At 41.2% G+C, this 14,634-nt stretch overlaps 1 protein-coding gene across 10 annotated transcripts in view; it reads right to left on the bottom strand.

The window, feature by feature from the left end:
- TCF20 (transcription factor 20) overlaps nt 1-14,634 on the bottom strand; it is a 206,650-nt gene that overhangs the window by 16,281 nt on the left and 175,735 nt on the right. For all 10 annotated transcript variants that reach the window (XM_077339313.1, XM_077339316.1, XM_077339314.1 and 7 more), the window contains 2 exons: nt 1,762-1,855; nt 456-505 (listed from right to left, as the gene is read on the bottom strand). In XM_077339313.1, the coding sequence (XP_077195428.1) occupies nt 456-505; nt 1,762-1,855 (144 nt within the window). The remainder of the gene's footprint in view (nt 1-455; nt 506-1,761; nt 1,856-14,634) is intronic.

Genomic DNA, 14,634 nt, shown 5'->3' with positions numbered 1-14,634 from the left:
GTTGGGAGTTCAATCCCAGCAGCCGGCTCAAGGTTGACTCAGCCTTCCATCCTTCCGAGGTCGGTAAAATGAGTACCCAGCTTGCTGGGGGGTAAACGGTAATGACTGGGGAAGGCACTGGCAAACCACCCCGTATTGAGTCTGCCATGAAAACGCTAGAGGGCGTCACCCCAAGGGTCAGACATGACTCGGTGCTTGCACAGGGGATACCTTTACCTTTACAGTTGAAGACAAACACTCTATGAAAACTTCTAGAGAAATTGTAACACAGAAATTATGATATAAAACTAATTCCATAGAAAAAAGACCAAATACAGATTATCACATTGTCTGACTTTTCCAGAGTCTTGCATACCTTATCCCAACATACTAGAGTCTCTTTTTAAAAATACATATAGTTTAAATGAACTGCATTTAGCAAAAGGCAATAGCAACTTCATGATATCATTTATTACCTTGTGCTTGGGGCACCTCACTGAGAAATTCTCTTCATTTAGTAAACAATCTAGAGGAAGAAAAGAACAAAATGCAAAATTATTGTTATGAGAGCCAGCTTGGTGTAGAGGTTGATTAGCAGTCTCTAACGTGGAGAACTGAGGTTGATTCCCCACTCTTTCGCATGCAGCTAAGATGGGCAACCTTGGGCCAATCACAGTTCTCTCAAAACTCTCAGCCTCACCTAGCTTATAGGGTGTCTGTTGTGGGGAGGCAGGTTACGCAATTGTAAGTCACTTTGAAACTCCTTCAGGTAGTAAAAAACAGCTTTTCTTCCTCTGAGGCATTAAAAGGACTCTGCCACATGATTATGGTTTGAAATTGTTAGTGTTAAGTGTTTTGTCATATCTGTGTAGAGTGACATAGACTAGAGCTTCCTTGAGTTCTGTTTTGTGGGAAACAGGGCAGGAACAGCATTTAAAAATAATTTAGTTTCTATTGTTCCACACACATATACAAGACAACATCTGCACTGCAGGAAAACATGGCAGTTATATTTTCCCATTAGTACCATCTTAATTGCAAGCTTCTAGAAGTCAATAACAGTAATTATCAACCAGTGTAGCTAAGTAACCCCAGGGTTACTCCAGTGCTCCAGAGAGGTTATTCCAGTTGGGGTGGGGGAATATAATTTTTAAGAGTATCTACCGTATATACTTGTGTATAAGCCGAGTTTTTCAGCACTCCTTTTCACATTGAAAAAGCCCTCCTCGGCATATACGGTAATGGAAATAACAGCCTTCTCCGGCTGTGGAATGCAGCCAGCCAATCTTTTGCAAATGTGTTTGGAAGCTGAGCTTCTTGCTCTGGCAGTTTGTAGGGCATCAACAGTTTGACTGAGGGATTCTAATATTTCCCCCCTCTTTTCTTCTTCTCTTCCTAATAACTTCTTCCAAACTATTATTCTGGTTTCTGGGACTGGGGTGGGTTTTGGGGGTGCTTTGGGGTTTCCTGTTTCTTTCTCCTAGTCTTTCTTTCTTTCTTTCTTTCTTTCTTTCTTTCTTTCTTTCTTTCTTTCTTTCTTTCTTTCTTTCTTTCTTTCTTTCTTTCTTTCTTTCTTTCTTTCTTTCTTTCTTTCTTTCTTTCTGTAAATATAAGTTTTGATGCTTGGAGATTCTTTTTTCTTCTTGGAATTTATTGCCAAAAAGTGCCATATCCTGTTCTACAGGTTACTGTTCTGCTCTGGCAGAAAACATTTTTCAAAGCATCTCTTTTATAAAATGTTTAGGAATCAGAATGTTTTTGAGCTTTCTGTCGTATTCTTACCTGCATCAATGGCACACGGATAATGGTATCGGAAGGAGCAACCTTTGTTGAAGCAGCCTAAAGTGGCTCCTGTCTCCTGGCAATGAGAACATTTCTGTAACAATACAGACAAATAAAATATTAGTATATTCACAAAGCTTAGATTGTTCCTCTATTTCCCTCAAAATAATGGAAAACATTTCTGCCAATGTAATGGGACTTCCTCACGTCCTGGCCTCGGACCACTAGCAGTTCCATATTATGAAGCTTAATTTCCAGATATCATACTCCAAAGCTTGCTTTTTCCTTCCTTACACACAAAGCTTCAGTTGCTTATAATTCTAGTCAAATTACTGTCATTAAATTATCAGAAAACCATTTTACAACATCAGCTCCTGAATTTCAAAGTGCACGGTTTGTGACCCTAGATTACAAAGGCTATCAAAATCGAGTGTCACTCTCATGACTGGAGATTGGATTTGCCAACCCCTGAAAATTTTCAAAAATAAATTACAGGTACAAAAACATTTATAAACATCAATATTTTGAGAGCACTAACCATTAAGAAAAGAACTGAAAGAGCATTTCAAATTTCTGATCACTTTCATCAAATGATTAAGCTGGATGTTACAAAACATTTCCATGAACAGAAGGTCTCCTGCTTTCCTATTCCTAGGGAGCAGGTGGCTTCCAGAGACAAAACCAGGGAAGCCTGTAAGTATGCAAGGCGGGGGGGGATCAAAACATAAGTTCCACCTGTGAAAATCCTCCATGGGACCCAAGCCAGTAAGCACCCAGGAAAGCAGGTGTCTGTTGTTTTCCAGGGCAGGAGACAGCTCTGACCCCTGGGGTCTACAATACATCTACAATACATTTCCAAATTACCAACTCCCAGTTTCCTTTGTCAACATGTATCTTCCCCACACTGCTTCTCGATGAGCAAGAAAATCTCATTGGATGCAATCTGCTAAGTCTAAAAAGTTTAAAGGACAATGTTACACAAAGCAGGAGGGGAGGGGAGTTGAATGTGAACGGCTTCTTTTTTTACTTTAAAATGTCAAAACAATCCTCCCTTTGGACCATAAGGCCAATTTTGCCTGCCCTTATGCAACTACTACAGATTAAGTAAGGATAGTCAATTCTGAAATATAAACTTCCTATAATATACCATATTGTATTAGCTCATCTACCCATACTTCTTCATCTGCCACATTTACTGCTCAAATTCCCATGAAAAATACTACTACCTCTCTTAAATGCACACTGGCAGAGAGGGATAACAAAAATCATTAATATCAGATCAGACTGCAGGGGGCAGTTACTCCCCATGCATAGTGTGCCCCATCTGCAAGATAAGTAGGGTTACCCTCCACCACCCACACAAACAGGATTGCCTACTGAACAGCAATTCCACTAACTGTGCAAGGCAGAGCTCATCAGCTCCTGCTACCGGACCCCCTGCTGTTGAACAAGTCTCCAGTCTGGCAGATCCTGCTGTTTCCCACAGTCCACTGGCAACATAATAGCTTCAGCTTCTTCTCCCTGGGAATCTAAAGCCATCTGCTTCTTTCAAGAATGAACAGGGCATGGAGATCCATACAAAGGGCTCCACAATCCTGGCAGCAAGAAACAGAACATTTGTAAAAACAAAGTGACCTCCTCCACTGCACCCCAGAGATTGTCACTTAATTCTCAATCATCTCTAGTTCAGAAGTGCTGTTTGCTTTGATAAGCAGATGGGTGGCAAACTATGTTTGCCCTTGTTCCCCACCAGCGGTATGCCTCCTGCCATACTATGCCAGCTATGCTTCTATAGAAAACTAATGCAACACTGCTCTTTTCATTTTAGGGTTATGCGGGAAAGTGCATTCTGAAACCTGTCATGCCAAAGAGACAATTTGACACAGTAAGATGGTCTCAATGCCTTTTGCTCTTTGCTACCCCATATTTCCAGGAATGCAGGAGGATAGGCTGAATTCTACATGGAATGGTAGATCAAAAAAGTGAAACGGATGCTGCCTGTTTGACAAGTTCTATGACACGAAAGCTAACTGGCAGTGATCCATCACGACCAATGCATATTTCCTCTAATCAAGACAGCATTTTCTTGAAGCAATTTTTGAACGCTGCTGAGACAGCATCTTCTGCCCCACATGAGAGGGAAGTAGCTAGAGCTGATGATCCCCAACCCTTGTGTGAGGCTGCCTCTCCTCCTTTCAAAAATGCAAAGCTCTGATAGATCAGACCAGTGACTTAGCTAGTCCACCATCCTATTTTTCAACCATCACTAGCTAAGAGCTGCCAAACAGCTAACAAACAGAACAAAATGCCAGCGACCCTCTCCTCTTGCTGCCCACCCAGCAGCAACTGATATTCAAAGCAGTACTGCCTCAACGTAGGGGGTGCAGTAGGCTCCTATGGCTAATAGTTGTTTTTTGCAACAAGATGTACACCCCTTTAAAAACATCGAAAACAATGGCCACCACCATATCCTGTGGTATGCTTTTCATCCATCCTTTTTCCATACCATGCATAATTTTATATACCTTTAAATCATGGCTGTCTCTCCCCCATCACCTTTCCTAAAACAATATGCCCCCCCGTAGAGCTTTACGTTCTGCGGGAGAAAATCTATTGGTCGTCCCCGGCCCTAGGGAAGCACGCCTGGCCTCAACCAGGGCCAGGGCCTTCTCGGTCCTGGCCCCTGCCTGGTGGAATGAGCTCCCGGGAGAGCTGCGGGCCCTGCGGGACCTTCCATCGTTCCGCAGGGCCTGCAAGACGGAGCTCTTCCGCCAGGTTTACGGTTGAGACCAGGCTTAACATCTACGCCCCCCCAGGACCTGAGGATTGGGATTAGACACGAGTACCATCAGTATCCCCTCTCCACTTGCTAGGGGGGGAATGGGTAGTTGATTAGCCGCTCTTGCCAGGTAGTCATTAACTATTGACATGTTAATTGGTTTTAATGTATTTTATGGGGTTTTTATACTGTTGTAACCCGCCACGAGCCGCAAGGGAGTGGCGGGAAATAAATTCAATAATAATAATAATAATAATAATAATAATAATAATAATAATAATAATAATAATAATAATAATAATAATAATAATAAAGTCTTACAACTTTTCACCTTTTCTAATTCACATTTTCACTGAATTGAGACTGCTTTACTACGACAGCATTGCAGGCATGGAGCAAAAAGCAGAGATCTACACTTATACTGAAGGAATTCATGGGAATTGTAGTCCATGAACATCTGGAGGACCACAGGTTGACTACCCCTGCTCTAATGAACTACGTTGTTCATCGGCTGCATTATGTTGTTTGACTGCACTGTTTAATATCCTGTAATTCTCCTTGAGCCCCAGAAAGGCAGACTATAAATTAAGTAAATTAATAAATATTGCTCCCATTAATTCACACTCAATTTCCTTTTCTCTTGCCATGTTCTTTTTCCTTCTGTCCACTCCATGATATCCTTTCTTAAGATACAGCTACAACCATGACTTTTCATTCATACTTACCTTTCCCCCTGCTTTTTACTCCTATCCTCCCTCTCATTCTTTCATTTTTTCTACTACTTACTCCTTTTCCATTCCTTCCTTCCTTCCCTATGCATTCTTCATTTTACGCTGTCTTCCGGGTAATCTTCAAATTCCTCCCTCTTCTCTGTTAACCCCACTCCTTTACATAAACAGAACGTTACCTATCCCTTCATCCCTCACCTAGGGCACATCAGAATGCCATGCCCCAGCCTGCAATGCCCGAGCCCAAGAGTGTGCAGGCATCCAAAATAGACGTGGAGGAGGAACTGGAGTTGGCCACCCTGCCCCCTAGACCAATAGGGCCTGAAGTGAACTTGAAGCTCGAGGAGCCAGTAGGGGATCAGATCAGGACTATCCTGGACCAAAAGAACTGGGATTGTCAGGGCCCATTCATGCTCTCACTACAACCAATGCTCTGGTGGCACCAGATCCTGCCATCCCATCTACCTCCAGCCCCAAGGGCTCTCCAGAACGATGGTGGCACAGGCAAGCCAGTCTGACAGCATGCCTGTGGAGTGTGCAGCTGGCAGCTGGGTTAGGCTAGATGGGGCACAGCTGAGGATCCTCTTTATGATAATGACTGAGCTCAGGTAGAGATACTTGAACACAATGCGGGAAGGCAGCAAAGCTGCATATAAAGGGCGATGGGACCTTGGGTGCTTTGTAGATGCAACATTTGCATTCCCTGCTCATCCATCCAGACTCCAGTTTCCTGCAACGATACAGCAAAGCTCTGCTGGACTGAACTTCTGGAATTTAAACTCAGCTTGTAATTTGGACCCCCCCCCTCTCTCTGCACCCATAACTCCTGTGTCCTTGTTCTTGTGACCTGTGCTGACACCTCTCCTGACTCAATTCTCCTGCTCTGACAACCCGCTCCCTGCCCACCTTCCCAACTTCAGGACTGACTCCCGGTAACAACTGCTGGCTCGCTCCCTCTCTGGTTTGACCACGGACTGTCTTGTGACTCTGCTCTCGGACTGTGTTTTGGTTGAAGGTCACGGGACTGTGTTTTGGTCACAGGTACAGAGACTTGGTTAAGTGCTGCCCAGCAGGGTAGCACACAGCATAAGTTCTGGAATAAGATATCTAGACTGCTAGTATGTGAACATCCATCTAGATTCACTTATATAAGACTTCTTCCATTTGGCACCCTTAAGAAGAACCCTGTATGTATTCAAACTCTGATATATTGTGTGTTTACTACCTTCTTTTGGTGCACTTTTATCATGCTCATCCTTAAAGGAGCTCAGAGAAACATATACTGATGTGTGAATAAAGGTCTAGTGATTATCTGACCCCAGGAAGCAACTGCCTGGCTGATACTATGACACTAAAAAGTCTGTTATCTAATACCTGACAGAACAAATACTTCTGAGAGGGTTTGGATGAGCACTGTAGTTATATGGTTTGTTTCAGGTTCATATAGTAATAACTAAGGAAGGGCAAGCAGCTTCCAAAATATGTGAGAATTTATGCCTATTCACTTCTGTGTAGGAAGAAAATGGGAGCAAGAGGCAGCAGCTAAGGGCTTACAACTAAGCTGGTAGTGAATTTTACCAAGCCTGGCCTATGTCCTGCAAAGCAACCATACCATATTCCAGGCTTTCTCAAGCAGGGATCCATTAAACCCTGGGGCTTCTTAGGGGCCTTGGGTTGTCCAAATGGGAGTTGATTTTTTATATATTTTTAAAATTTGTTAAACATTTATCAGGTGGTATGACCATATACGATCATCTTGACCCACCCCTCCTCCCAAAATGGCCAATGATGAGCCTGGGAAGGGGAGGGACACGTACACAGCTCTGCTTCCCAAACATATTTTTCCAAAATTCTGCTTACTTAAATATTAATATAAATATTAATACTCCACCAACCTTTCCTTTTTGGCTCAAGCATTTCCTTTGTCTTCTCTGGATTCAGCATTAGCTTGTTCTGCCTTAGCCTCTTGACCACAGTCTCTAAGCATTGGTTCAGAGCCAAGCTGAACACATGTGGAGGTTTAGATAATGAAATACAGAACTGGATTCTGTGTATTGATAATATTCTATCCTAAAGAGGACCCAAAATGAAATGATCTCATTCAGCATCTACATATAAATGCACCCTGAGACACTCCACAAGATAAATCCCAGCTCATTGAATCTGTTCCTTCTGTTCCTTCACCGCCCCCGTCCCGAGCCTTCTGCCAGGCCCTGGAACAGCCGAGCCTGCTCCTAGGCCTGACAGTAGGCCGCGGAGCCCACCGCCCCCGTCCCGAGCCTTCTGCCAGGCCCTGGAGCAGCCGAGCCTGCTCCTGGGCCCGGCAGTAGGCCGCAAAGCCTGCCGCCCCCGTCCCGAGCCTTCTGCTGGGCCCTGGGGCAGCCAAGCCTGCCCCTGGGCCCAGCAGAAGGTCCCAAGGCCACCTACCTTACTCTGTTCCTCCCTTCCTCCCAGCATTCCCTTTCTCCTTCCCTTCCTCCCAGCATTCCCTTTGTTTTTCCCTTTCTCCCTTCCTCCTTCTCTTCCATCTGCCTCTTTCTGGCTACCTGTTTCTCTCCCTCTTCTTCTGTCTCTATCTTCCTCCCTTTCTTTCTGTCTTTCTGTCTCTCTCCTTTTCCTCCTTCCTTCGCCCCATCCCTCCACCCACCCATCATGTTAGGGCCCGCTGTATTTTGCCCACAGCGGGCTTAATATCTAGTAATATTTATAAAGTAGATAAACTAAAAGTGCACAATTGATGGAAGCCAAAGTTCTAAGACCCAAAATTCATGTCATAATCAATGAGACACCAAGTTTGGACTTCTCGGTGATCATATTAAACTGGCTAGGAACCACTGGTCTACTGTATCAAAGGCCACTGAAAGATCTAACAATATCAACAGAGATGATTCTCCTTGTCTATCTTTAAACAAAGATCACCTGCCAATGCTTGTAGAGCCTTCTCAGTTCCTAGCCCAGCCCTGAAGCCAGATTGAAATGGGCCAAGGGCTTCCATGAAGCTGCAAGTTATTAATGAGAAGAGGCATTATGCATATATGCATCTCAAAAATTCTGCTTATGCAATATAGGCATCATCACAAATAGTTTCTCAATCTTACTTCTCTGAGCTTTCAAAAACATAGGCTGCATTGTTCACTCTATGGTTCTGCTTCAAAAAACTGTAAAAACTCTCAAGGCTGATAATGTAATACACCATATTCTTCAGGACAATCTTTTCTGGGCTACACTGATATGTCCATCATTACCACAAATTTCAAACTCAGTCAAATGATGGAGAGAAAACTAAACTGAATAAAAGCTTTCCTCTTTGTTGGACATGGTTAAATAACTTCACTTCTTTTGCACGATCCTGTAAATTGGTGCTTCAGGATTTTCACATGAAAATGAAAACCAATATAGATGCCTCTTAAAACCAGATTATTAAAAGAGAAAACAGAGGAAAAAATAGTGCCCCAATAGCATCTGGAACGTTCTTAAGCCCTTTTTAGGGAGGATAGAATAAATTGCCAACATTAAAAAAACGTTAATACAATACATATTTATTATACCTGCCATCAACCCCACCATGTTCCATTTCACAAACTATCCTACATTCATTAACCAGCAGATGGCAGCAAGATCCGTGAAATGCAAAATATTCTGTTAAGGCAAAGAATTTCCATCTTGAGCTTGAGGAGCTCCTTTATGACACTAAATCTACATGAAGGAAAATAAATGTCACACTGCTATTAGCCTTGGCCTTTTCTACCCCAAAAACCTAGAAGCCACTTAGACATGCCTCAATCAAAAAGAGCAAAATAGGAGAATATTTGGTTAACACAGCACTTCCAAACAATATACATTCTAATAAAATCTGCAAGCTAGTCAGGGTGCTTCACATTTTTGAAATGTACATATACGTATTTTTTTACCCGTATAACTGACAACTGGTCTATGCACAGAGAAAAGGCAATTTTCTCATGGGAAAAAACACTATAAAGAAAATATTCTGTGCAACTGCACATTATGTATCTTGAAATTGAAATTATTATATATCTTGAGGCCCAAAAATAAAAGCAGATTATAAATATAGAAATATATTATACCAAAGCATTATCCAGAAAAAGCCTTTGAAAGGGACTTGTTGTTTTAATGTTTAAGAGGAATTACAGGATTTTGCATGGTAGATTCCGAGGGTGGATACATGCAGATAATTCCAGAAGGGACATAGAAACAGATGTTCCAAGTGACTATCCTTGCACTACAAGTGCAGAATTGGACATACTATACCCTGATGTAAAAACATGTCATTTGAGATAAATGGGGAGTATTAAAACCAATCAAGGGAACATGTCAAAGAGAAACATGTTTTGGCAATCCCTTCATGGCTTCTTCTATTAACAGAAAGCAGTTTCCAACTTCACCAGTATGATATAGCCACAAATGATATGTTGTTTAATACATAAGTGAAGAAGAATTCAGAGTTCAATATTATAAAGTTTCACTTGAGGTCCAAAAATCGTGATAAGTTCTAAGTCCATATGCTAAGTCAGCACAGGGTGTAGAAGTACACAGTGCTCTCAAGTACTGGATGTAGCACAATTTGGCTTGTTGAAAATGAAGGCATATATACATTTATAGACATTCCAATTCCATAAACGCAAAATATTAAGACAGCAATGGTAAACCACTTCTGATCATCTCTTATCTCAACCATGCTATGATGAGACAATCTAAAACAAAACCAAATATAGTGCTGGAGGATGAAAATCCCAGGTTAGATATGCCCTCTGGGATATCAGTGGATTTGGTTAGGCTGGGTAAGTTCCGCCGCCACATGGGCCGGCGTTGGATTTTTAGGCTTGATCTTTTATTGTATTAGGGGCTTTAATCTCACAAGCCTTGTGGGAGTGGCGGGCTATAAATCTAATAATAATAATAATAATAAATAATAATAATAATCTATCAGCTACTGGGGAAGAGTGGATAACTACGAAGGGTGTTATCCTTAATGACACAACTGTATAATAGTTAAAAGGACATTATATTGTTGATATGAATGGATGATAAAGGAAATACCAAGCCATTTGACACATATAATAGGGATACCTAATCAAGGTAAACACACAATCATAAAATTGTAACTCGGTGAGTAAGTGAACTAAAGTAGACTGGATTGGGACATTTTCAATGAGAAAATTACAAAACATTTAACTTAGGAAATGACAAACAAAAATGAAACAGAGATGTCCTTATTGTGATGTGAGATGTAGCACACACAGTCAGGACTATAATACAAAGTCTAACCAAATAGTATCAATCAGACTTCATGGAAAGCCTATCAATATAACCATCATTCCTGTTTATGCTTCAACTACAGATGCTGATGTAGATTAAGGTGAAACCTTTTACACACATGTCTAGAAAGAAGTTGGTCACATACCCAAACAAGATGTGCTGATAATCATAAGTGACTGGTATGCAAAAATAGGAAGCATAGCAGAATCAAATATTGTTGGTAGATTTGGGCTAGGAGCATGAAATGAAGCAAGGGACCGACTTATAGAATTCTGCAGAGATAACAATTTGTTCTTGGCAAACATATTTCACGCAACCAAATGGACAATGGTATATGTGGACATTATTGGGTGGCCAATATCTAGTAGATTACATAATCAGAAACAGAAGATGGAGAAGCTCTATTCAAGTGAATGTGAACTGCAAAAACTTTGGGTTGAAACCAGAGATATTATCAAGAATAAGGAGATATTATCAAGAATGAAGAAAGACTATTCATGTAGCCAAAAGTAATTAAAAACATCAGTGATGAATGACCAAACTCTTGGGCCAAAGAAGGAGGAAAAGATGACAGAAATAGAATCAGATGTCTAAATCCAGTATTTCATTGACTAGAACATAGAGACAAAGATAATTCTCATATAATCAGTGTAAAAAAATAGGAGAGAACAACAAAAAAGGAAGAATTTTTTTTTTTACAACAAGATTGAAATTTAAAATATGGCTAGGCATGCTGAAAGATTGCCATGGAAGAAACATTACCTGAACATAACAAAATAAAAGTGGGAATGATACACTGAAAAACTATACAAAAGAGATAGAGAAACAGATAGCAGATTCCCTCAAAGAAAAAACTTTTGAAGAACCTTTAGTCTGAAAAGCCACAAGAACTATATGAGATGTAAGAAAAACAATTATTATAGCATTAAAAATGACAAGCAACTGTGAAGCATGTAGGATTAAATTTCTTGGGAGCTTTAATTAGCAAGCACAATTTAGGAGCCAGAGCTTATTTAGTATTAAGCCCCCAGAGTTCAAAAGTAAGTCCACCTGTTACATTTTTTGAATGGATCCTAAAGTAAAAGAAAATTTGTGAAGGCCTGCCATTAGCAAAAGATGTATTATATAGACAGAAACAGATTCACAGTAGGCAAGATTGCCAACATATTTGTATATGAACTTATGAATATCCAATTTTGTGTACTAACAAACTATTTAATAACTTATTATCTTTAAACATATTATAACATATTAATTGTTGTCATAAGTATTAAAAACCTAGAAAATATTGTATATTTCCACAGTGTAAAAGGTTTCAGGTGGTCCACAGTAGAAGAGCAAGATTTAAGTCCAGTAACACTTAAACATCAACAAAATTTTCAAGGCATTTGCTTTCAGGAATAAGCATCTCCCTTCATCATATAAGACAGTACTCCCCAATATTTCCAGTACTGACCAATATTTCCAAATTTTCTTATTAGAAAAAGAGTCCCCAGACTTTTTCATGCTGCATGTTTGGAATGAGTGAAATTCTTTGGTATTCCTCAATATTTGGTTGGGAAATTTTTAAAGGCCTCGAAAAATGAAGAACAAGCAGTTTTCTGAATTCTGTTTTTTTCCCCTAGGCCTTCACATCTTTAGAGGAAGAACTTTACCAGTATCTACTATCTTAAATACTTTAACCAGACATGCCAGTGACTGAATGCAAGATTTTCTGCACACACAAAAATGTGCACTATTCAAGATATTAGCATCCCTGAACACCCAAGTTCAATTTCCCAATTTACCATGAAACTTGGTGAGTGACCTTGGTCTAACTAACCTCTCGGCCTAACCTACCTATCTACCAGATAGGGCTTTTGGGAGAATAAAATGGAGAACAGCTATATATATCCTTACCAAAAATCTCCTTATTATGTCCTAAATCTCTACCTGGCTGCTGAGGTTAAATGGCTAAGAATGAATGAATTGAAACTAAACCCTGAAAAGATATTAATGCTGTTTGGGAAAGTGGGTCTAAACACTGTCTACTTCCGATGGGGTTCAGCTGACCCTTGTTGACTTAGGAGCCTTTGAGTTTACTAGATCCAATATTACAATTACAGAAACAAATTAATGCAGTAAAAAATACCTTCCAACATTTTATATCCTCCCATTGTGAATGCTGCTGAGGATGGGAGAATGCATCAAAATGATGGCATAACAAAGACAGACTATTATTTCCCCCACTATTATTTCCCCAAATAACAAAAAAAGTATTAAATTAGTAATGAAACCATGTGATGAAGAGAATAAAACAGCCGCAGCAAGATCATTGATTTTTTTTTACGAGTTTAGGCATTTTTTTGGTATATTTTTGTACTTTGCGCTGATCTTCACAACCCTTTTTGTTGTAGTACTATTTCAACATACAATTATACTGTATTTTCAAAATTGTTCCCTTCTGCATAATTATGTGCATGATGCATATTAAAATGCTTACTCCCAAAGTATTTTTAATTCTTAAAATTATGTATTATTTATAACTGTAGAAGTTCTCCAATCCATAACAGATGAGGTCAAAATAATCCAACCCAAATTTTGCAAAGCTGCTAGAATATATGTATTCCTATGTGCTTCAAAGGACTAGGCTGGATCCTGTCTCAATTCCATGTATGGAAGAACCTGCCCCTTCCTGCTGCTGCCTGAAATGCCCTGTAATGCTGGGACAGAGTGGCAGTGGACCCCCAAGGTTACCATGAGTGGGCAATTAAAGGGATGCTGCAGCAGGGAAGGAAATCAATACCTTCCTCATGCATATATAGATCTTTTCCATGGGTTCTAATTCATTGTTCATATGTATAAATGCCCCAAATATGGTTAATGTTGACTACCCAAGACTAGTACTGTAAACAGCCAAAAATTAAATAGATACACAGTGAACACTGATCAACTGATCACATCAAAATCACAAGATGTCACAAGATGTCATACGGCACTGGTCAGACCACACCTGGAGTACTGTGTGCAGTTCTGGAGGCCTCACTTCAAGAAGGACGTAGATAAAATTGAAAGGGTACAGTGAAGAGCGATGAGGATGATCTGGGGCCAAGGGACCAAGCCCTATGAAGATAGGTTGAGGGACTTGGGAATGTTCAGCCTGGAGAAAAGGAGGTTGAGAGGGGACATGGTAGCCCTCTTTAAGTATTTGAAAGGTTGTCATTTGGAGGAGGGCAGGATGCTGTTCCCATTGGCTGCAGAGGAAAGGACATGCAGTAATGGGTTTAAACTACAAGTACAACGATATAGGCTAGATATCAGGAAAAACATTTTCACAGTCAGAGTAGTTCAGCAGTGGAATAGGCTGCCTAAGGAGGTGGTGAGCTCCCCCTCACTGGCAGTCTTCAAGAAAAGGTTGGATACACACTTTTCTTGGATGTTTTAGGATGCTTTGGGCTGCTCCTGCAGGGGGTTGGACTAGATGGCCTGTATGGCCCCTTCCAACTCTATGTTTCTATGATTCTAACTACCTAAATGTGATGTGATTTCATACACAGACCATTGAATGCTGACAAAGTAGGGAAAGTATTTGTTATTCATTAAATTATTCTGAGACTAGAATTAAAGCCCATTTTATCTCTAAATATAATGGGCGCTAAGCCCCCATCCCCAGGGAAGCCTTTGCAGGGCGAAGGTTTCCCGGGGGCTGGGACGCTGCGGCCAGTGGGGCGCAACCTGGGGCGCTCTGCCGGCCGCGGGCTGGTCCTGGGGCCGGGAGAAATCCGCCGGCCACCCACCCACCCTGAAGCCTCACGGAGCCTTCTCCCGGCCCCGGGAGCAGGCTCTCCGCGGCGAGGCTGCTCCCGGGGCCGGGAGAAGGCCGGCGGCCACCCACCTACCCACCCTGAAGCCTTGTGGAGCCTTCTCCCAGCAAATGCTGGCAGGGGCTCATGGGAATTGTAGTCCATGGACACCTGGAGGACCACAGGTTGACTACCCCTGATATAGAAGATGGAGCAGAGTTCTTTTTGTTGCCCTAGAGTGGCAGACCAGAGCCAATAGGTTGAAATTAATTCAAAAGCATTTTCAGCTAAACATCCGGAAGAAGTT

This window comes from Paroedura picta, chromosome 5 (genome assembly GCF_049243985.1).
Source record: "Paroedura picta isolate Pp20150507F chromosome 5, Ppicta_v3.0, whole genome shotgun sequence".
NCBI lineage: Eukaryota > Metazoa > Chordata > Lepidosauria > Squamata > Gekkonidae > Paroedura > Paroedura picta.
This window is presented reverse-complemented; position numbering and strand designations above follow the sequence as displayed.